A 25,555-nucleotide genomic window follows, 5' to 3' on the forward strand; every position below is an offset into this window, starting at 1 on the left:
GTTTTTAATTTTATCTTGTTAATGATTTTATTAATCATTAAGGGGTTATAGCCGTTAATTCTGGCTAAATCCTTAATATAGTTTAGTTCTTTTTTGCGATTATCAGTTGTCAGCGGGATTTTTAATGCTCTATAGACAAGACTAAAAAATGCAGCCTGTTTATGAGATTGCGGATGTAAGGAATCGTTTCTTATAGTGATGGGGGCACAAGAAGGCTTTCTAAATATTTGAAAAATGAACTTACTATTCTCTCTTGAAATGTTTAAATCCAAAAAGTTTAGAGAACCATTGATCTCATCTTCCTTAGTGAATTTGACATCATTGTCAAGCTCATTAAGGGATGTTAGCACACTGTGACTATCGTTTTTCTGTGTATCTATAATGGCAAAAGTGTCATCAACATACCTTAACCATAATTGAAGACCATTAATATTATTGATTATTTTGTTATTTTCCAAATCATCCATAAAGATATTAGCTAGAATGCCCGAGATCGGGTCACCCATTGCTAGGCCCTTTTGATGATATATTCTATTATTGAAGGTGAAATAGTTGTTATTAAGTACAAATTCTAACAGACTGATGAAATTATCTATTTCGCATTTGCTAAGGTTACTGTGTTTTAAAAGGTTTGATTTAATAATCTTGACAGTTTTGCTTACCGGAATATTGGAATACATATTGGTAATATCATAGGATACCATTATATGATTATGCTCAAGATTGAATTTCGACAATTTTTCACAAAATTCAACGGAATTTCTTATATAGGCTGTATTATTGAATTTAAAGTGTTTACTGAGAAAATTATGCAAAAATTTTGAAACTTTGTAAGAAGGGCTGTTCATGCAGTTGATGATAGGGCGTATAGGTACGTCTTTTTTATGGATTTTAGGCAAAGCTTTTGCAGTTGGAAGTTTCGGGTTCATTATTATAAGCCTCTGATACTCGTGCTCTTGTAGTAAGAACGGCAGATTCTTCAATAGGTTCTTCAAACTTCGTTGGATTTTGGGGGTGGGATCTTTATTAATAATAGTAAAACTGCCATTAGCGAAGAAATCTTCGGTTTTTTTAATGTAGTCATCTTTATGTAGTAATACTATGGTGGGACCTTTATCAGCTTTAGTGACGATAATATTATTATTATTAATTTTATTTCTTACATCATGTATTTGTTTGCTAAGGTTCGGATTCGAGGTAGTTTTCAGTTCTTTCGCCAGAAAAGGAAGCTTTTTCTTTATTTCGTATTTAATGTCTTTATGCACTTCTACGGGGAGTTTTTGAATGTTAGATTCAATTTCCGCGACTGTGGTAATCAGATCGTCGGTTTTTTTCGGGTTAGGCCAATTAAATTTCAGGCCTTTATCAAGGAGGGATAGTTCATTATCTGAAAAGTCAGTATTAGATAAGTTCACTGTAGTAGGAAAACGATTTAAGTCGGCGGAAGGGAGGTTAGTTTTACTGTTGACACTACTCTGTTTATTCTTAGTGTTTTGCAATTGTATCAGTTTATTGTCTAATGTTGTTTGTTTCGTCTTCTCTATGTCATGTACCTTTTCATTGACAAACATGGAGTATGAACTCCATTCTAATGGGGACATACTAGAGGATATTTCAAGATGCGTCTTATAAAGTTGTAGGTTTAGGAACGATTTCTTTTTGTAATGCGCCTTGATTTCGTTTTTTAACCAAAATTCATTAACTTTCGTTTGAGTTTTACGTAAATCAGAAATCGAAAAGTTTTTTCTTTGAAGGTGTTTTAGAAATTTGGGAATTAGTCCATGCTTCATACATTCTTTTAAAAATTGAATATCTCTAGATATTTTGCTGACCTTGACTTTGAGATTAAGATATCTATTCCTTTTCGTAGCCTGGTAGGCAGCTAAGTTACATGTAATTAATCTCATAACGGGACCGTATTGAGGACAATATATTAAAATTATAAAATCCTTTTAATCACAACCACCTACTCAATACATTATATTACTCATTGAATTATAAAACAATCATGAGGTGTCTTAAATAAAGGAACATGTTTCGTTCGACATAGCGAACATCATCAGCCTTAATTTACAAGGATTAGGTCAGGGCCCTGAACTGAATGATAAAAATTATTAAAAAGGTGACAATACCATAATAAAAAGTAAAATGATAACATTAAACATGAAATTATAACGATATGTACAGATTAACAGCAAGAATGCAGAGGAATACTTTGAATGATGGTAGTCTATAGAGTTAAAACAAACATGAGGTTGTAAAAGTAAAAAGATACAGATGTAGTAGATCCCAAATTATAAGTCAATGTGTGAAGCGTGGACCAATCGCCGACCATGGAGCTCCTAATTGAGTAAACCAAAAGTTAAAATAGAGTCTACTGAACAGCGCGAGCCAAGCTGAGTCAGTCAAAAGGCGCAAAGCGACGAAGCTAAGGTTGAAATGACGTAAACTTCAGTAGTTAGGAATTCTGTAGGAGAGCCAACACAATGCCAGAAGGAAATACAGGTTGAACTAGTCCGTATTTACACGCTAGCAGTAGAATTAAACTTATACAACGTAGGACACCAATGTGGACTCGTTAAGTAACTATAACTTGAAAGTAGGGAGAGTTCCAGCAAACCAGATTGAATGGAGCAGATTATGGCACAATTGGAGTTAGAAATCTGAAAAGAAAGAAAAGGGAGGAAATATAAAAATATGTTATAATGAAAAAAAGGTTAGTAAAAGTTAGACGGAGCCTTACCCTTGGGACTAGTGTGAGGTGTTCACTAACGTTGGCTGCGCGAATCAAACTGGCGAGTAACCTTATTGCTGCTTCTAGTATTGTATGTATGTATACGTAGAGGCGGGGAGTGAGTCATGTGAGGAGGAGGGGTGACCGATTCCTTAGGCGGGTCGGGTAATCGTGGAGGGGGTGTCGCATGAGAGGGCAGTAGAGTAGTAGTTGTTGTATTATTAACAGTTGTATAATTAAAGATTCTCGTAAAGTTATTATTATTTATATTGAAAAGAGAGAGTAGTTCTGGAATTTTCTCGATTATTGGACACCCCCTCCACGATTACCCGACCCGCCTAAGGAATCGGTCACCCCTCCTCCTCACATGACTCACTCCCCGCCTCTACGTATACATACATACAATACTAGAAGCAGCAATAAGGTTACTCGCCAGTTTGATTCGCGCAGCCAACGTTAGTGAACACCTCACACTAGTCCCAAGGGTAAGCCTCCGTCTAACTTTTACTAACCTTTTTTTCATTATAACATATTTTTATATTTCCTCCCTTTTCTTTCTTTTCAGATTTCTAACTCCAATTGTGCCATAATCTGCTCCATTCAATCTGGTTTGCTGGAACTCTCCCTACTTTCAAGTTATAGTTACTTAACGAGTCCACATTGGTGTCCTACGTTGTATAAGTTTAATTCTACTGCTAGCGTGTAAATACGGACTAGTTCAACCTGTATTTCCTTCTGGCATTGTGTTGGCTCTCCTACAGAATTCCTAACTACTGAAGTTTACGTCATTTCAACCCTAGCTTCGTCGCTTTGCGCCTTTTGACTGACTCAGCTTGGCTCGCGCTGTTCAGTAGACTCTATTTTAACTTTTGGTTTGCTCAATTAGGAGCTCCATGGTCGGCGATTGGTCCACGCTTCACACATTGACTTATAATTTGGGATCTACTACATCTGTATCTTTTTACTTTTACAACCTCATGTTTGTTTTAACTCTATAGACTACCATCATTCAAAGTATTCCTCTGCATTCTTGCTGTTAATCTGTACATATCGTTATAATTTCATGTTTAATGTTATCATTTTACTTTTTATTATGGTATTGTCACCTTTTTAATAATTTTTATCATTCAGTTCAGGGCCCTGACCTAATCCTTGTAAATTAAGGCTGATGATGTTCGCTATGTCGAACGAAACATGTTCCTTTATTTAAGACTCCTCATGATTGTTTTATAATTCAATGAGTAATATAATGTATTGAGTAGGTGGTTGTGATTAAAAGGATTTTATAATTTTAATATATTGTCCTCAATACGGTCCCATTATGAGATTAATTACATGTAACTTAGCTGCCTACCAGGCTACGAAAAGGAATAGATATCTTAATCTCAAAGTCAAGGTCAGCAAAATATCTAGAGATATTCAATTTTTAAAAGAATGTATGAAGCATGGACTAATTCCCAAATTTCTAAAACACCTTCAAAGAAAAAACTTTTCGATTTCTGATTTACGTAAAACTCAAACGAAAGTTAATGAATTTTGGTTAAAAAACGAAATCAAGGCGCATTACAAAAAGAAATCGTTCCTAAACCTACAACTTTATAAGACGCATCTTGAAATATCCTCTAGTATGTCCCCATTAGAATGGAGTTCATACTCCATGTTTGTCAATGAAAAGGTACATGACATAGTGAAGACGAAACAAACAACATTAGACAATAAACTGATACAATTGCAAAACACTAAGAATAAACAGAGTAGTGTCAACAGTAAAACTAACCTCCCTTCCGCCGACTTAAATCGTTTTCCTACTACAGTGAACTTATCTAATACTGACTTTTCAGATAATGAACTATCCCTCCTTGATAAAGGCCTGAAATTTAATTGGCCTAACCCGAAAAAAACCGACGATCTGATTACCACAGTCGCGGAAATTGAATCTAACATTCAAAAACTCCCCGTAGAAGTGCATAAAGACATTAAATACGAAATAAAGAAAAAGCTTCCTTTTCTGGCGAAAGAACTGAAAACTACCTCGAATCCGAACCTTAGCAAACAAATACATGATGTAAGAAATAAAATTAATAATAATAATATTATCGTCACTAAAGCTGATAAAGGTCCCACCATAGTATTACTACATAAAGATGACTACATTAAAAAAACCGAAGATTTCTTCGCTAATGGCAGTTTTACTATTATTAATAAAGATCCCACCCCCAAAATCCAACGAAGTTTGAAGAACCTATTGAAGAATCTGCCGTTCTTACTACAAGAGCACGAGTATCAGAGGCTTATAATAATGAACCCGAAACTTCCAACTGCAAAAGCTTTGCCTAAAATCCATAAAAAAGACGTACCTATACGCCCTATCATCAACTGCATGAACAGCCCTTCTTACAAAGTTTCAAAATTTTTGCATAATTTTCTCAGTAAACACTTTAAATTCAATAATACAGCCTATATAAGAAATTCCGTTGAATTTTGTGAAAAATTATCGAAATTCAATCTTGAGCATAATCATATAATGGTATCCTATGATATTACCAATATGTATTCCAATATTCCGGTAAGCAAAACTGTCAAGATTATTAAATCAAACCTTTTAAAACACAGTAACCTTAGCAAATGCGAAATAGATAATTTCATCAGTCTGTTAGAATTTGTACTTAATAACAACTATTTCACCTTCAATAATAGAATATATCATCAAAAGGGCCTAGCAATGGGTGACCCGATCTCGGGCATTCTAGCTAATATCTTTATGGATGATTTGGAAAATAACAAAATAATCAATAATATTAATGGTCTTCAATTATGGTTAAGGTATGTTGATGACACTTTTGCCATTATAGATACACAGAAAAACGATAGTCACAGTGTGCTAACATCCCTTAATGAGCTTGACAATGATGTCAAATTCACTAAGGAAGATGAGATCAATGGTTCTCTAAACTTTTTGGATTTAAACATTTCAAGAGAGAATAATAAGTTCATTTTTCAAATATTTAGAAAGCCTTCTTGTGCCCCCATCACTATAAGAAACGATTCCTTACATCCGCAATCTCATAAACAGGCTGCATTTTTTAGTCTTGTCTATAGAGCATTAAAAATCCCGCTGACAACTGATAATCGCAAAAAAGAACTAAACTATATTAAGGATTTAGCCAGAATTAACGGCTATAACCCCTTAATGATTAATAAAATCATTAACAAGATAAAATTAAAAACTGCAACAAAATTGATTCCAGACAAGCCTAAAAAAACGAAATATGCTCCCTTCACCTACACAAATCCAGGCCTATTTCAAGTTACTAACCCTCTAAAGAAATACGATATTAATATCGCTTATAGAACCCGATATACGAACCGTAACATATTTTTCAATTCAAATATAGTTAACATTAATCACAATAAATTCTCGAACTCTGGTATCTATAGGCTTAAATGCACCCATTGTGGATTCTCCTACATCGGACAGACTGGACGTAGCTTTTTGACCAGATACCTTGAACATTACAACGCTTCGAAACATAAAAAGTATTCCGCCATGAGCACCCATATGGAAGAGACTGGCCACAGTTTTACTACAATTGAAAAAGACCTTCAAATCTTGAAATACGTCAATAAAAGTAAACTTATGACAGAGTTTGAGAACATTTACATATTCCTAGACCAGCATTTCAACGGGCATCAAAATTTAAATGATACTTCAGAAATTAAAAGTCCAATAATCGAGAAAATTCCAGAACTACTCTCTCTTTTCAATATAAATAATAATAACTTTACGAGAATCTTTAATTATACAACTGTTAATAATACAACAACTACTACTCTACTGCCCTCTCATGCGACACCCCCTCCACGATTACCCGACCCGCCTAAGGAATCGGTCACCCCTCCTCCTCACATGACTCACTCCCCGCCTCTACGTATACATACATACAATACTAGAAGCAGCAATAAGGTTACTCGCCAGTTTGATTCGCGCAGCCAACGTTAGTGAACACCTCACACTAGTCCCAAGGGTAAGCCTCCGTCTAACTTTTACTAACCTTTTTTTCATTATAACATATTTTTATATTTCCTCCCTTTTCTTTCTTTTCAGATTTCTAACTCCAATTGTGCCATAATCTGCTCCATTCAATCTGGTTTGCTGGAACTCTCCCTACTTTCAAGTTATAGTTACTTAACGAGTCCACATTGGTGTCCTACGTTGTATAAGTTTAATTCTACTGCTAGCGTGTAAATACGGACTAGTTCAACCTGTATTTCCTTCTGGCATTGTGTTGGCTCTCCTACAGAATTCCTAACTACTGAAGTTTACGTCATTTCAACCTTAGCTTCGTCGCTTTGCGCCTTTTGACTGACTCAGCTTGGCTCGCGCTGTTCAGTAGACTCTATTTTAACTTTTGGTTTGCTCAATTAGGAGCTCCATGGTCGGCGATTGGTCCACGCTTCACACATTGACTTATAATTTGGGATCTACTACATCTGTATCTTTTTACTTTTACAACCTCATGTTTGTTTTAACTCTATAGACTACCATCATTCAAAGTATTCCTCTGCATTCTTGCTGTTAATCTGTACATATCGTTATAATTTCATGTTTAATGTTATCATTTTACTTTTTATTATGGTATTGTCACCTTTTTAATAATTTTTATCATTCAGTTCAGGGCCCTGACCTAATCCTTGTAAATTAAGGCTGATGATGTTCGCTATGTCGAACGAAACATGTTCCTTTATTTAAGACACCTCATGATTGTTTTATAATTCAATGAGTAATATAATGTATTGAGTAGGTGGTTGTGATTAAAAGGATTTTATAATTTTAATATATTGTCCTCAATACGGTCCCGTTATGAGATTAATTACATGTAACTTAGCTGCCTACCAGGCTACGAAAAGGAATAGATATCTTAATCTCAAAGTCAAGGTCAGCAAAATATCTAGAGATATTCAATTTTTAAAAGAATGTATGAAGCATGGACTAATTCCCAAATTTCTAAAACACCTTCAAAGAAAAAACTTTTCGATTTCTGATTTACGTAAAACTCAAACGAAAGTTAATGAATTTTGGTTAAAAAACGAAATCAAGGCGCATTACAAAAAGAAATCGTTCCTAAACCTACAACTTTATAAGACGCATCTTGAAATATCCTCTAGTATGTCCCCATTAGAATGGAGTTCATACTCCATGTTTGTCAATGAAAAGGTACATGACATAGTGAAGACGAAACAAACAACATTAGACAATAAACTGATACAATTGCAAAACACTAAGAATAAACAGAGTAGTGTCAACAGTAAAACTAACCTCCCTTCCGCCGACTTAAATCGTTTTCCTACTACAGTGAACTTATCTAATACTGACTTTTCAGATAATGAACTATCCCTCCTTGATAAAGGCCTGAAATTTAATTGGCCTAACCCGAAAAAAACCGACGATCTGATTACCACAGTCGCGGAAATTGAATCTAACATTCAAAAACTCCCCGTAGAAGTGCATAAAGACATTAAATACGAAATAAAGAAAAAGCTTCCTTTTCTGGCGAAAGAACTGAAAACTACCTCGAATCCGAACCTTAGCAAACAAATACATGATGTAAGAAATAAAATTAATAATAATAATATTATCGTCACTAAAGCTGATAAAGGTCCCACCATAGTATTACTACATAAAGATGACTACATTAAAAAAACCGAAGATTTCTTCGCTAATGGCAGTTTTACTATTATTAATAAAGATCCCACCCCCAAAATCCAACGAAGTTTGAAGAACCTATTGAAGAATCTGCCGTTCTTACTACAAGAGCACGAGTATCAGAGGCTTATAATAATGAACCCGAAACTTCCAACTGCAAAAGCTTTGCCTAAAATCCATAAAAAAGACGTACCTATACGCCCTATCATCAACTGCATGAACAGCCCTTCTTACAAAGTTTCAAAATTTTTGCATAATTTTCTCAGTAAACACTTTAAATTCAATAATACAGCCTATATAAGAAATTCCGTTGAATTTTGTGAAAAATTATCGAAATTCAATCTTGAGCATAATCATATAATGGTATCCTATGATATTACCAATATGTATTCCAATATTCCGGTAAGCAAAACTGTCAAGATTATTAAATCAAACCTTTTAAAACACAGTAACCTTAGCAAATGCGAAATAGATAATTTCATCAGTCTGTTAGAATTTGTACTTAATAACAACTATTTCACCTTCAATAATAGAATATATCATCAAAAGGGCCTAGCAATGGGTGACCCGATCTCGGGCATTCTAGCTAATATCTTTATGGATGATTTGGAAAATAACAAAATAATCAATAATATTAATGGTCTTCAATTATGGTTAAGGTATGTTGATGACACTTTTGCCATTATAGATACACAGAAAAACGATAGTCACAGTGTGCTAACATCCCTTAATGAGCTTGACAATGATGTCAAATTCACTAAGGAAGATGAGATCAATGGTTCTCTAAACTTTTTGGATTTAAACATTTCAAGAGAGAATAATAAGTTCATTTTTCAAATATTTAGAAAGCCTTCTTGTGCCCCCATCACTATAAGAAACGATTCCTTACATCCGCAATCTCATAAACAGGCTGCATTTTTTAGTCTTGTCTATAGAGCATTAAAAATCCCGCTGACAACTGATAATCGCAAAAAAGAACTAAACTATATTAAGGATTTAGCCAGAATTAACGGCTATAACCCCTTAATGATTAATAAAATCATTAACAAGATAAAATTAAAAACTGCAACAAAATTGATTCCAGACAAGCCTAAAAAAACGAAATATGCTCCCTTCACCTACACAAATCCAGGCCTATTTCAAGTTACTAACCCTCTAAAGAAATACGATATTAATATCGCTTATAGAACCCGATATACGAACCGTAACATATTTTTCAATTCAAATATAGTTAACATTAATCACAATAAATTCTCGAACTCTGGTATCTATAGGCTTAAATGCACCCATTGTGGATTCTCCTACATCGGACAGACTGGACGTAGCTTTTTGACCAGATACCTTGAACATTACAACGCTTCGAAACATAAAAAGTATTCCGCCATGAGCACCCATATGGAAGAGACTGGCCACAGTTTTACTACAATTGAAAAAGACCTTCAAATCTTGAAATACGTCAATAAAAGTAAACTTATGACAGAGTTTGAGAACATTTACATATTCCTAGACCAGCATTTCAACGGGCATCAAAATTTAAATGATACTTCAGAAATTAAAAGTCCAATAATCGAGAAAATTCCAGAACTACTCTCTCTTTTCAATATAAATAATAATAACTTTACGAGAATCTTTAATTATACAACTGTTAATAATACAACAACTACTACTCTACTGCCCTCTCATGCGACACCCCCTCCACGATTACCCGACCCGCCTAAGGAATCGGTCACCCCTCCTCCTCACATGACTCACTCCCCGCCTCTACGTATACATACATACAATACTAGAAGCAGCAATAAGGTTACTCGCCAGTTTGATTCGCGCAGCCAACGTTAGTGAACACCTCACACTAGTCCCAAGGGTAAGCCTCCGTCTAACTTTTACTAACCTTTTTTTCATTATAACATATTTTTATATTTCCTCCCTTTTCTTTCTTTTCAGATTTCTAACTCCAATTGTGCCATAATCTGCTCCATTCAATCTGGTTTGCTGGAACTCTCCCTACTTTCAAGTTATAGTTACTTAACGAGTCCACATTGGTGTCCTACGTTGTATAAGTTTAATTCTACTGCTAGCGTGTAAATACGGACTAGTTCAACCTGTATTTCCTTCTGGCATTGTGTTGGCTCTCCTACAGAATTCCTAACTACTGAAGTTTACGTCATTTCAACCTTAGCTTCGTCGCTTTGCGCCTTTTGACTGACTCAGCTTGGCTCGCGCTGTTCAGTAGACTCTATTTTAACTTTTGGTTTGCTCAATTAGGAGCTCCATGGTCGGCGATTGGTCCACGCTTCACACATTGACTTATAATTTGGGATCTACTACATCTGTATCTTTTTACTTTTACAACCTCATGTTTGTTTTAACTCTATAGACTACCATCATTCAAAGTATTCCTCTGCATTCTTGCTGTTAATCTGTACATATCGTTATAATTTCATGTTTAATGTTATCATTTTACTTTTTATTATGGTATTGTCACCTTTTTAATAATTTTTATCATTCAGTTCAGGGCCCTGACCTAATCCTTGTAAATTAAGGCTGATGATGTTCGCTATGTCGAACGAAACATGTTCCTTTATTTAAGACACCTCATGATTGTTTTATAATTCAATGAGTAATATAATGTATTGAGTAGGTGGTTGTGATTAAAAGGATTTTATAATTTTAATATATTGTCCTCAATACGGTCCCGTTATGAGATTAATTACATGTAACTTGTGAGTCTTCGATTTGTATGGACGTTCCTGACATGACAACATCAAGATTTATGTTCATTTGAATGTGTTTTGAATATTATTGTAATATTTCTTGTATGCAATTTAGGGAAACCTCAAGAAATCATTTATACAGTATATTTGGAACTGTAAATGAACATTGCAAGAGCGATTAAGTGACATATATAAATTTCATTTACTTGTGTTGTATTAGAGTTGTGTATCAGTTAAATTTATTTCAAGAAGCCTCAAGAGAAAAACATTTAAAGATTGTAGATTTTTAATATAATTGGAAGAAAAGTGAAATATTGTGCTTTGGCGAAACATGTGCGGTACATAACTTTTGGATCAATAGGTACTGCACATGGAGAGATAGGTGATGCAATTCATCTTGCATCAGCAGGTTAGAAAATGACCATATATGGTCATGCAATGGGATTGGTCAGAATAATGACCTTTCCAGTTGGCAAAAAAAAAAAAGGGAATCTAGAGAAATTCGGTGTCCTATTGGTTGATTGTGATTTGTCCATATCCGGACTTCTGCCGGCATTGTATGTATGATGCGTGTTGCCGGCATCTTTACCATCTCACCGTCCTCGTGAGCAGGTGTGCTCGAGGACTAGTTCCGTCGGGGCCTACTGCCTCTGATGGTAAGCGCTATTTTTCTAATTCTTTGGTATTTTCTTTAATTTCAATTCATTCTCAGGTCTCGGTCTATATCACCTTTAACATAACTTTCCGTGATAATGTAAAATTTTATTCTGTGCGCCGGAGTTTCCTCTAGATTACCATATTCACCACAATCAAGTTTCAGTAGAACTTCCCTGTTAGACTAATACGTTACATGTTATCTTCGGAGGCAAACCTTTTCTGGCTCAATATTTTGTTATTGCAGGTAAATGTAACATTCTCTCTTGAATAACGTATCGTATTCATTTTGATTCTTTCGAGGATGCCTCCATTTACTCCGTGAATCTTTTGTGAAACTTTATTGCATTTATTTTAAAAATTAATTGTCAACTAATCTGCCATTTATTTCTTTATTTGTTTTGTAATTGTATCTTTTTTTTTGTCAATATTATGAGTTTGAGGTGTATGATCGTGAACCTTTTCTTCCCCATAATGGCATACTTTCCCATGGACCTCAATAGAGCTCCTTTATGTTCCACTCCTGTCCGTAGTTGTCATTGTTAGGCCTGTAAGTTATGTTTCCTTTGCGTATGCTTCGATTTTGCGTATTGATAAGTTAACCGTCTTATTTCCAAAACTTGCATGTGATTCATCGAAACTTTGATATTTTTCAATTTTTCCCTATTTATTATTATGTGTAGACACGCTCACCAAGTGCATCTACAGAATCCACTATCTCCCAAATGCAAGCTGATAGCTTTGTGACCCAAGCTATGTGGCCACTTGCTCGGTCATTATAGACTTTTTTTTAGTAATAAGTTAAAAGAGATAAAAGTGTTGGTACATTACGTATTGTTTTCAGGAAAAATAGCATCTAGTATTTAATTTTGTGTATTTTATTGGATTTTAACATTTTTATTTAGATTTTATTGTGTTGTGTTTAGAAAGGACCAAAAGCATTGTCCAACTTAGCAAAGAATAATGAAAAATTTGATGTAATCATATTGTATATTGTAGATGCCCTTTCGGCTGCTTTTCCTATTAATAATCGGTTAATAATATTTCTTGACTGTTAAGCTTTGATTTATTTAATCTGCACATGTACAGGTTCATGTTTGTGGGTTACTGTAGTCACGTCCTAGTTCGTGAACCATGGGCAACGGCTGAGTGGCCTAGTAAGTGGTCCTGAGAGTCGGGATACCAGTTGCTATGGAATGGGAGTGGGCATCTCGGACATATTCTGAGTCGTGGCCCTCCTTGTGCTCAGGCGGCTAGGACTATACAATTCACTCATGGTCCATAACCCGTTAGAGGAGAGATCCTCACTTGGACTATGTGCAAGTAGGGCATCATCCTGCTTCATGAATTTACCGAGCTCACAACACTTTAAGCAAGCCTCGGACCTATGGGAGTAATGGAGTCCCACTCCCATTTGACAGGTGAGGGACTCCTTGGAAACAACTTGGCGAACGAAATGGAATTCGATGGGGGGCTATCAATATTAATGGGGCTTATGGAAGAAAGAAGGTAGAACTGGCTGAGTCAGCAAAGAGGATGAATCTGGATGTGCTAGGAGTAAGTGATATTCGGGTAAGGGGAGATAATGAGGAAGAGATAGGAGATTATAAAGTGTACTTGACGGGTGTTAGAAAGGGAAGGGCAGAGTCTGGGGTAGGGCTCTTTATCAGGAATACCATTGCACGCAACATAGTTTCTGTTAGGCACGTAAATGAGCGAATGATGTGGGTAGATTTGTCAGTGGGAGGAATTAGGACAAGAATTGTGTCCATGTATTCACCATGTGAGGGTGCAGATGAGGATGAAATTGACAAGTTTTATGAAGCATTGAGTGACATCGTGGTCAGGGTCAACAGCAAAGATAGAATAGTGCTAATGGGCGATTTCAATGCGAGAGTTGGGAATAGAACTGAAGGATACGAAAGCGTGATTGGTAAAAGTGGGGAAGATATGGAAGATAATGGGAATGGGAAGCATTTGCTGGACTTCTGTGCTAGTATGGGTTTAGCTGTTACGAATACATTCTTCAAGCATAAGGCTATTCACCGCTACACATGGGAGGCTAGGGGTACCAGATCCATAATAGACTATATCTTAACAGACTTTGAATTCAGGAAATCTGTTAGGAATGTACGAGTTTTTCGATGATACAGACCCCTATCTGATCTGTAGTAAACTAAGTATCTCTAGGCCTAGGGTAGAGAAAGTGAAATCTGTATGCAAACGAATAAGGGTAAAAAGTCTCCAGGACGAGGAAATTAGAAGTACATGGATATGATTAGTGAGAAGTTTCGAACAGTAGACAGCAAGCAGGTTCAGGATATAGAAAGTGAATGGGTGGCATTCAGGGATGCTGTAATAGAAGCAGCAAGGAACAACTGTGTGTAAAGATGGGAAAAGCCTAGGAACAACTGTGTGTAAAGATGGGAAAAGGCAAACATCTTGGTGGAATGATGAAGTGAGAGCAGCCTGTAAACGTAAAAAGAAGGCTTATCTGAAATGGCTCCAAACAAGGGCCAAGGCAGACAGGGATTGGTACGTAGATGAAAGAAACAGAGCGAAACAAATAGTTGTTGAATCCAAAAAGAAGTCATGGGAAGATTTTGGTAATAACCTGGAAAGGCTAGCTCAAGCAGCAGAGAAACCTTTCTGGGCAGTAATAAAGAATCTTAGGAAGGGAGGGAAAAAGGAAATGAACAGTGTTTTGAGTAATTCAGGTGAACTCATAATAGATCCCAGGGAATCACTGGAGAGGTGGAGGGAATATTTTGAACATCTTCTCAATGTAAAAGGAAATCATCCTGGTGGTGTTGCGAACAGCCAAGCTCATGGGGAGGAGGAAAAGGATGTTGGTGAAATTATGCTAGAGGAAGTGGAAAAATAGTAAATAAACTCCATTGTCATAAGGCAGCAGGAATAGATGAAATTAGACCTGAAATGGTGAAGTACAGTGGGAAGGCAGGGATGAAATGGCTTCATAGAGTAGTAAAATTAGCGTGGAGTGTTGGTAAGGTACCTTCAGATTGGACAAAAGCAGTAATTGCACCTATCTATAAGCAAGGGAACAGGAAGGATTGCAACAACTTTCGAGGTATCTCATTGATTAGTATACCAGGCAAAGTATTCACTGGCATCCTGGAAGTGAGGGTGCGATCAGTCGTTGAGAGGAAGTTGGATGAAAACCAGTGTGGTTTCAGACCACAGAGAGGCTGTCAGGATCAGATTTTCAGTATGCGCCAGGTAATTGAAAAATGCTACGAGAGGAATAGGCAGTTGTGTTTATGTTTCGTAGATCTAGAGAAAGCATATGACAGGGCATCGAGGGAAAAGATGTTCACTATACGGGGGAACTATGGAATTAAAGGTAGATTATTAAAATCAATCAAAGGCATTTATGTTGACAATTGGGCTTCGGTGAGAATTGATGGTAGAATGAGTTCTTGGTTCAAGGTACTTATAAGGGTTAGACAAGGCTGTAATCTTTCACCTTTGCTGTTCGTAGTTTACATGGATCATCTGCTGAAAGGTATAAAATGGCAGGGAGGAATTCAGTTAGGTGGAAATGTAGTAAGCAGTTTGGCCTATGCTGACGACTTGGTCTTAATGGCAGACTGTGCCGAAAGCCTGCAGTCTAATATCTTGGAACTTGAAAATAGGTGTAATGAGTATGGTATGAAAATTAGCCTCTCGAAGACTAAATTGATGTCAGTAGGTAAGAAATTCAACAGAATCGAATGTCAGATTGGTGATACAAAGCTAGAACAGGTCGATAATTTCAAGTATTTAGGTTGTGTGTTCTCCCAGGATGGTAATATAGTAAGTGAGATTGAATCAAGGTGTAGTAAAGCTAATGCAGTGAGCTCGCAGTTGCGATCAGCAGTATTCTGTAAGAAGGAAGTCAGCTCCCAGACGAAACTATCTTTACATCGGTCTGTTTTCAGACCAACTTTGCTTTACGGGAGCGAAAGCTGGGTGGACTCAGGATATCTTATTCATAAGTTAGAAGTAACAGACATGAAAGTAGCAAGAATGATTGCTGGTACAAACAGGTGGGAACAATGGCAGGAGGGTACTCGGAATGAGGAGATAAAGGCTAATTTAATAATGAACTTGATGGATGAAGCTGTACGCATAAACCGGCTTCGGTGTCGGGGTCATGTGAGGCGAATGGAGGAGGATAGGTTACCTAGGAGAATAATGGACTCTTGTTATGGAGGGTAAGAGAAGTAAAGGGAGACCAAGACGATGATGGTTAGACTCGGTTTCTAATGATTTAAAGATAAGAGATATAGAACTAAATGAGGCCACAACACTAGTTGCAAATCGAAGATTGTGGCGACGTTTAGTAAATTCTCAGAGGCTTGCAGACTGAACGCTGAAAGGCATAACAGTCTATAATGATAGTGTATATATGTATGTATGTATGTACAGGGAACTTATTTGAAATTATTTCAAGTAATTGGGAGCTGTAAATACTAAAATTTCCAATGTATTGAAACATTTAAAAATGATTTTTAAACATATTAGCAAAAGGTCTCACTATTCTGGCTTTCAAAGTAGGTCTGCAATATTTACAAAAGCACAAAAACAAAATGATAAAAATAATAGTTTTATACAAGATCTTAGTGGTTTTCATGTGAAAATATTACAATATATGACAACGTACACTTATTTGTGATGACCCGGATGTCTTTCTTCCCGGATTGGCTCGGTTTATACAATGTCAAGAGTGAAGAGTGAAGGAAGAAAGAAAAAAGAAAGAAAGAAAGAAAGAAAGAAAGAAAGAAAGAAAGAAAGAAAGAGAAAACATTATAATTAAAAACAGTAAAAAATATTTCACAAAGTAATGTACATCTTGTACAAATTATAGAACAGTATTTGCTCTACAGATGGCGTACCATATTTTGAAGATATGAGAGTAAACAAGTTTCCTATTTTTTCCAAAGAGATAGTGAGTGCTTTTTTTTTTTCTTCTCTAGTTTGCAGCCCTTTCCTGGCTTCACTTAGTAGGTAGCTGCTGCTTGCTCTGCACAAGAGTTAAAGATTAATGCGTGGTTTATACATCAGTGTAAGTTGTTGATTATTTCAGTTTACTTTTTTTTGTCATGGGTAGTCAACAGTCAACAAGAGACGTGAAGTGGATCTGAAAATCGTATCTTCAAACTTGTATGAGAACTGCATTAGTTTTGCCTGAACATACAGATGCAAAATGAGCATGATTAATATACTGAGAAGAGTAGCTTTGACTATCAGTGGCCACAGCTTTACAGCTCTACATTCGGAAGGCAGTGGGCTGGTCTGACCATTCGCTGTCTTGAAAATAATTTTCCGTGGTTTTTCCATTGTCTTCATTAAATCGAATGTCGGGACAGTTCATATTATATGCTACGGCCACTTTCCTCTCACCCTTTTGCATCTCAAATCACCGCAACACATCTCTTGAGAGAGAGGACGTCATATTTTAGTAGTTGTGTTTAATAAGTAATCAAACTGTTGCTTTGATAAAGAATGGGAATTTATCATCATCATCATCAAGCCCAGCTATCAAGTTCCAGCCACTTTAGAAATCATTGCACTTTCTCAATGCATTTATTTTCCTGGTTTGACGAACTATTGGTGAAAATAAAAAAACAACAAGCTTGAAGCTTAATGCAACTATTAATATCATCACAGCCCGAAAATTGAATCACTGGGATGGGACTTTTCAATTCAAAAATCCCATATGCATTGGCCAGGATTCGAACCATGGCCACTTTGGTAGGAAGCCAGGTACTATATCACTTCGCTATCTCACTCCAATTAGCAAAAATTTATTCTGTTCCCACCATTAGGGGCCACGCAGGTGCAGTGGTATACCCACAACTACCAACCTGAATATCCTGATTTCATACACTGGCAGCTTTAATCAAGATTTTCATAAGAACCAGCATTTGGTGGCAGGAACGGCACCACTTGCATCCACTGCAGGTCTAATTTAAGTGAATATGGGAAAAAATACAGATATTTATTTTATACTATGGATGTAAATCTGTACAAAATTTTATATCATCAATCGGCCAACAATTTTTGGAAGCACCTATTGGAATGCAGCCCTGAGTTCCTTGGACAAATTCCACAGAAAAATTCTCTCTCTCTCTCTCTTCTACCGCCCGTCACTTTTCTTTCTTAACATACGGCATAATCCTTCACTTTTTTAACCTTTTGAGCATCATTGATGTATCACTTCCCATTTAAGACAAAACATCAACATCAAAATCTCTACTATCATCAAATAACTGCTGCACATGGAATCAGTGTCTTGGATTAAAATGTTAGCCAAGGCTTGATGATTAATTTTATGAAGAAAAATGGACTTTCTTTTCGATGAAGAACACCATTATGCCACAAAATGCTGAATGATTTCAACCAAAAAGTAACTGATTTTCATCACTTTGTGATTAAGAAACATAAAGTGAAGGAATATTTGCTCTCCCAAATAGGAACCACAAGTTAGACACCAATCAGTTTCCATATGCCACAAAGTCGAACAATCGATAAGAAAGGGACATTGAGTGTTATTGTAAGCGCTAGCAGAAGCAAGAAAGAACTATGTACTGCAATGCTATTCTCTTTGGCAATGCTTGCTGTAACAGGTGATGGTAAAAAGCTTGCACCTTATGTTGTTCGATATTGTAAATATGTACTCGAGCATACATGTATCAAAATTAATTCTGATAATTAAAAACAATTTAAACAAAAACAGCCACTTGAGCAAAGTAGAGATACAAGATTTTATCACAGTATTAAAACTAATTGTCAACAATAACTTTTTCACTTTCGACAATGTCACATACCAACAGGATGGTTTGGCAATGGGATCACTGGCCTCAGGCATCTTGGCAGAAATATAGCTAGATTTCCTCGAATACACCAAAATTGACAATGAATTTGAAAACATTCACTTCTGGGCCAGATATGTTGACGATGTTTTCATAATCATGGACAATAAATCAACGCTTCCACCACCCTCGTAAGACTCAACAATATTGATCCTCATATCAAATTCACACTAGAATCCCAATCAAATAAAAAAATTAACATTCTAGATTTAACTATCACTAGAAAATCAGATTCTTTCAGTTATAGAATATTCAGAAAACCTACTCTAACAGCCTCCACCATTCGCCAAGATTCAGTACACCCCCAATCCTACAAACGAGCTACATACAATAACCTAGTTCATCGAGCTTTTAGCATACCTATGTCCAAGAAATATCTAAAGAATGATAACTTAACATAATCCGCGGTATTGCAAAATTCAACGGCTTCAGCAATCATTTTATAGAAAGGATAATCAATAAACACAAACATCGCCCTAAAACTACCCTCAAAAAAGAAATAACTACACCTCTAACATTTTCCACCTTTACGTTCAACAATGATATTTACAAGTTAACCAATATCTTCATGAAACAAGGTGTTAAAATAGCTTTCAAAACCAACAATAAAAACATGAACGTTTTACACAATACTTCACATATCAACAAGACCAGCAGTTTTTCTTAAATCAGGAGTTTATAGGATCAAATGCAATACCTGTGAAAAATCCTACATCGGGCAAACCGGAAGAAACTTCAATATAAGATACCATGAGCACACTAACACAATAAAATACAATAAGTTTTCAGCTATCGGCCAACACATGCAAGATTATAACCATAATTTTACCAATATCAAATAGGACATGGACATCCTTGAATTAGCAAATAAGGGTCCTTTACTCAACATAATGAAAAATTACTACATACACCTAGACCAATATTTTAATGCCAATTACAATCTTTATGAAATCTCAGAGAAACCCAACATACTTTACGATTTATTTATCACTTTTCTCAGAAACAATAATTCAGCCAACCAAAACACAATCCTAAGTTTAATTAAAGGTACTTTTCCAAAACAATTACCCTTTCTCCCGTACCCTTCAGCTCTGCCTTAAATCCCCCTTCCAAACCCTCCACCTCCCACCTCATCCCCTCCCAAGCCACCTCCACTCTACCCAACCCGCACGTGCCTGCCTTCCTCCCCGCCCATATTTCCCCTTCCGCTACCAGCTAAGCTACACACACCACAGCGCAAGGTAAGTGTCCATTCACTTTGTGGTAAACTTTTCCTCTTTCTGCGTACTTTGCTTTTTACTGGCTTTTCTTAATTTTAATAGGTCCAATTTGTTTTCCGCTATGAATTGAGAATTCCACCAATTAATATCACCACATGCAGTGTCTACTTTCTTCTCAACAAGAATTGATAAAACTTCACATTCTGCACAACAATCAACCATGCAGCCCATCAACACGGCTTGGGTACTTAATACACCAATTGCCAAATTCTTCACTTAAGCAGATACAGTGTTTAGTCGGCTCTTCTTCTAGAGAGTATCAACTACACATTTGGCTACTCAGACATTGTACATACTTGTATATTTTTATACATGTGTCAGTTTACATTGTGTTCATTTTTATTGCCATTGCACTCGGTCCACAACCGTTATGAATCACCAGGACCTACTGAATTCCATGAGTCTATAAATTTTAACAACACAGAGCACTTTATTTGTACTTTTGTTTCAGAATTCTTAGCATGTATAATGTACTTGTACAGTTGAACCTGACTTATGTGTATATCAAGGGGAGGAGAAAAAACTACTTGTAACTCAGAATTACTTAGAAATCAGACTTACACAATATGTCACATATTAACTGAAAATGCAATGGAATAGACCTACATGTGTACATCCTTGCAAATAATAAATACATTAAGAAAAAAAAATATTATTTTGAACTTGGTCCAGCCTTAAAGAAATCAGATAGTTTGGCTTGTTTCATTTTTCTTCCATTAAGAGTATAAACCTCCTTTTGCAAACTTAATAATGAATTCAATGCATTTTCACTACAAATTTTCACACTGATGTAACGCCTACACACATTGATTGCACTTAACACTTCACTCAGTTCAGGTGTTTCAAGATTCAAGTTGATATCTCCATAACTGTCACTATCGCTTATAGTCGGTCCATCACCATCGCGTTGTTGGCATACATCTGCAATAATCTCTTCATTTGGTAGTTCTCTACATACAGCCAGATTATCATCAAAATGCACAAAAGTATCAAATTCTACACCCTCCGGTAGCGTTACCTCATTGCCAGACAAACTTTTGTTTCCATAATCATCATTAGAGGTAGCCTCTTCTAGTAAGACACCAGCTTTACGGAAACAGTTGCTGATTGTGGAGGATGACATCTGCTTCCAGGTAGTCGAAATAAAGTTCATGGCTCGTAGCAAATTAAAGGAGAGAGGTTCATTTCCTGCATCACTCAGTGTTATTAAATGTGGAACCAGCATTTTTCTATAATGCCCTTTGAAATTTGCAATGATGCCCAAATCAAGCGATTGTAGAACACTGGTACAGTTATCAGGGAAACATTCCACACAGGCATTCCCCAGAACGATTCGAGGTGGGTGTGCTGCACATCGATCCATAAGAAGAAGGAACTTCCTTGTTTATTTTTCATTTTAATGTCTAGTTTTTTCAACCACTGTTCCATTAGAAGCATAGTCATCCGGAATTTCTGTTGGATTCATATTCCGTACATTATGTTTTCGCACTCTTAAAACACCTCGGATTCTTCGATTTTCCTATCACAAGTGGAGGAAGTTTGTCATATCCATCTGCATTGGTGGCGAGAAGTACTGTTACACGAATTTTACTTTTCTTTCCCTCCATGGCATGAGTCACCTTTTTCAGCTAATGTTTTATTAGGAAGGAGATAGTAGAATAGGCCGGTCTCATCACAGTTGTAGATGTTTGGAGGCTGATAATCGCTTACAATACCCAGCAGAACCTCTTCTTTCCAGTGTTGCACTGTGATGCCGTCCACAACTTTTGAGTCACCGCAAATTGATGTCCCTGTGATTCCATGACGATCTTTAAAACCTTGCAACCATCCTGATGAAGCCTTGAAATCAGCAGTGATACTCATCATTCTAGCTAAGTCTATCACCATTGCCTTCAATATGTCACCACTAATTGGTACAGCTGCAGCCCGCTTTTGCTGGAACCATGTGAAAAGTGCTTTCTCCAAAACTAAGTACCTTCCTTCCTGTTAACCGCTGTGCTTTGCTGATTTTGAACCCAGTTTTAAGAACTCATCCAAAATATCGTTTCCTTTACAGATGACTGCACACAGCATGGTATACGCAATGCGTAAGTCTGAAGCAATTTCTTTTTTGTTTTGTGTGGATTAGCGTCCACTTCTCATATAAATTTTACTTTCTCAACTAGGGTAAAACCATTCCTTTTTCTGTTCTCATTAGCTAATCAGTAGCAAATGAATGACAAAACTACAGTACTGTTCAACAGTAAACGCCAGATACCAGCACCTTGGACATTTTCTCCTTAGTTCCCACGAAAGAAATTCTCATATTCAAACAAATTTACTGTATTTTCATTTATTTCCAAACCGAAACTGCCCACTTTGCTTGTAAGGTATCTTATTCTTTGGCGGCACTGTGAAAGTAAAAAACGAAAAAGGTAGAGAAGGAGCGAGATAGAGAGCAAAGGGGACTCGCTCGGTTGGCCTTTATTAAGCCGCCAGTAAGAAAGGGTCAACAATGTCACTCGGCGAAACTTTTTTTTTTTTTTTTTTTTTTTTGCTAGGGGCTTTACGTCTCGCCGACACAGATAGGTCTTATGGCGACGATGGGATAGGAAAGGCCTAGGAGTTGGAAGGAAGCGGCCGTGGCCTTAATTAAGGTACAGCCCCAGCATTTGCCTGGTGTGAAAATGGGAAACCACGGAAAACCATTTTCAGGGCTGCCGATAGTGGGATTCGAACCTACTATCTCCTGGATGCAAGCTCACAGCCGCACGCCTCTACGCGCACGGCCAACTCGCCCGGTAGGCGAAACTCTTTGTGTTCTGTTTCAGCACCGAAACCCTACTGCTCTACTTCTGCTTACGCCGACAAAGAGGAGACTTTGTAAATACAGTAGTTTCTTTTAAAAAAAAGCATGTGTTCACTACAATTACATAAAACTCAGTTATATTTCACTGACACTTAATACGTATAACTGCAAATTACATATAAGTAAGGTTTAATTAACACGCTTTAAAATTACATTTTGCCGGGACCTAAAGGAAATAATGTACAAATACGAATTACGCAGAACAGAGTTACATATAAAGCAGGTTCAACTGTATTAATTATTACTCACCTACATCACACGTAATATTTCATTTTCATTTGCAACATTTCAACCACACTTCATATTGTAAAATTATATTTTCATAAGACTCTTACTGCTAGAAAACATGTTTTAGGATTTCGCTAAATATTGTGTATGTTTTAATATGGCTGATGATGACCCCGAGTAGGGTTGAAACTAGTACCATGTAATGTAAATATTGTAAATACAACTTAGTATAGAATAGGTGGAAAACTCTACTGTGCATTATTTATATGTTATCTCAGTTCAATACAGACCAACAATATGAAGTTCACAACCCTTAATGTTCTATCCTGAAAATAAAAAGCTGCATACTAATGCTTTTGAATAACGTTAGCCAAAGATGATTCTTTTCTCTCTGCATGTTTTGACTCTGAGATGCCGGGCTGAGTGGCTCAGACAGTTGAGGCGTTGGCCTTCTGATCCCAACTTGGCAGATTCGATCCTGGCTCAGTCTGGTGGTATTTGAAGGTGCCCAAATACATCGACCTCGTGTCAGTAGAGTTACTAGCATGTAAAAGAACTCCTGTGGGACTAAATTCCGGCATCTTGGCGTCTCCGAAAACCGTAAATGTAGTTAGTGGGACGTAAAGCCAATAACATTATTACTGACTCTGAGATGTCTGGATATGAATGTTGACATGTATGAATGCTTCATAGACTATCAAAAACCTTGCGATTGCACATATCATGCAAAACTTGCCAAGATTTTTAAAAACTACTGGTGTTGATACTGGTGATCTACGTATCATCATTCAGCTCTACTGGAACCAAACAGCAGAGTTCAAAATCGAGGGAGCTGCTCTGCTGATGATACATTTGTGTTAGCCAGTAGCTTTACTGATCTTCAAATCATTAATAATAAGCTTAATAACACTGCATGGATCAGTGCAGCATTTTGTCTGTTCATGAATAATGGCCAAACTGACTTTATTTTTGAAAACACCAAAACAGGCTTCCCTGCACATCAACAACACAATTCTTCAGCAAGTGTTATCCTTGAAATACCTTAGAGCTTCTAACAGCCATCAAAGAGCAACAGCTCAGGTACATCATGAGAGGTGAACAATACAACCTTCTCCCTACTCACCATCAAGGGGAAAACCGAATGACGATAATCTGTAGGGAGAGACTTCTATTGAAATCTTTTGAGCACTGTTTTACGAATAATCGTAATCAAATGCATTGCCAACCTTTGTAGGAAACTGTGTCCTAAGGAGAAGAGAAGATAGGTGCATCACACCAAAGTTTTGGTATGTGTACTGCAGTATTATACACAAAACTCTCTTTGGGACCCTTAGAGTGATCTTAACTTGCTTGCTTCCCTCTTGAGACTAGCTGGGAGAAAGTAGTAAAAGTAGCAATCCCCAATCAGCCTCAGCACCCCCCTCCCCCCCCTGGTAACTTACGTGCAACCAAACATCACAGATTCTATGGACAGACCATAATTGAGACACTACATATTTAATAGCACAGTGAATAATAGTCTCACCTTCAACTCCACATGAACTCCCAATGACTTCAACTGATCTATAGTACCAGCATACGGCCATTTGCCAGTGCCTTTATCTGAAAGAAAGATTGAACCATGAGATAAAAGTCCAGTTTTAAGTTACCAATATACAGCATTAAATAAAGAGTATCTGACACAATTGAGGACCGTTTTTGCAAAACTTGCTTTCTGCAAAAAATTGGAAATTTACTTTTTTATTGATTCTGCTGCTGCTGCTATTGGCTTTACGTCGCACCGACACAGATAGGTCTTATGGCGACGATGGGATAGGAAAGGGCTAGGACTGGGATGGAAGCAGCCGTGGCCTTAATTAAGGTACAGCCCCAGCATTTGCCTGGTGTGAAAATGGGAAACCACGGAAAACCATCTTCAGGGCTGCCGACAGTGGGATTTGAACCCTCTATCTCCCGAATACTGGTCGCACATAAGTAACTGCAGCTATCGAGCTCAGTTTTTATTGATTCACACTCATATTGAAGCCCCCTATAGGATGGTGAAACCTGTTTTTGCATAATTTGCATCTTGCTGCAGTGATAATCGATAAAAGTTGGCGAACTTTTCCAAAACTAGCTTTCCACTAAGAGTTACAGCAAAACTTGCCTTCTACAAGAATGATTTTTATTCTGAAGTCACTGAAACTGTTAATCTTTATATCTGCATGGATTTGTTTTAAAATTAATACGACAATGGTACTATTGAGTATGCAATAATGTTTGGTTGTTACTTCCTGCCTGCTTTTCTTCATTATCCTTTTCATTGCTGAGATGAAATCTCTTTTGTAAAAGCCCCATTCTTTCTTTTCATTGGTCAACATCTGCACTACCGGGCGAGTTGGCCGTGCGCGTAGAGGCACGTGGCTGTGAGCTTGCATCCGGGAGATAGTAGGTTTGAATCCCACTATTGGCAGCCCTGAAGATGGTTTTCCGTGGTTTCCCATTTTCACACCAGGCAAATGCTGGGGCTGTACCTTAA

General features: G+C 36.8%; 1 protein-coding gene across 1 annotated transcript in view; it reads right to left on the reverse strand.

Annotated features, from left to right (window-relative positions):
* Positions 1 to 25,555, reverse strand: part of LOC136878897 (ES1 protein homolog, mitochondrial) — a 128,984-nt gene that overhangs the window by 22,542 nt on the left and 80,887 nt on the right. The window contains exon 5 of the mRNA XM_067152489.2: positions 24,563 to 24,639. Coding sequence (XP_067008590.2) covers positions 24,563 to 24,639 — 77 coding nt within the window. The remainder of the gene's footprint in view (positions 1 to 24,562; positions 24,640 to 25,555) is intronic.

Source organism: Anabrus simplex, chromosome 8 (genome assembly GCF_040414725.1).
Source record: "Anabrus simplex isolate iqAnaSimp1 chromosome 8, ASM4041472v1, whole genome shotgun sequence".
In the NCBI taxonomy this organism is placed as follows: Eukaryota; Metazoa; Arthropoda; class Insecta; order Orthoptera; family Tettigoniidae; genus Anabrus; species Anabrus simplex.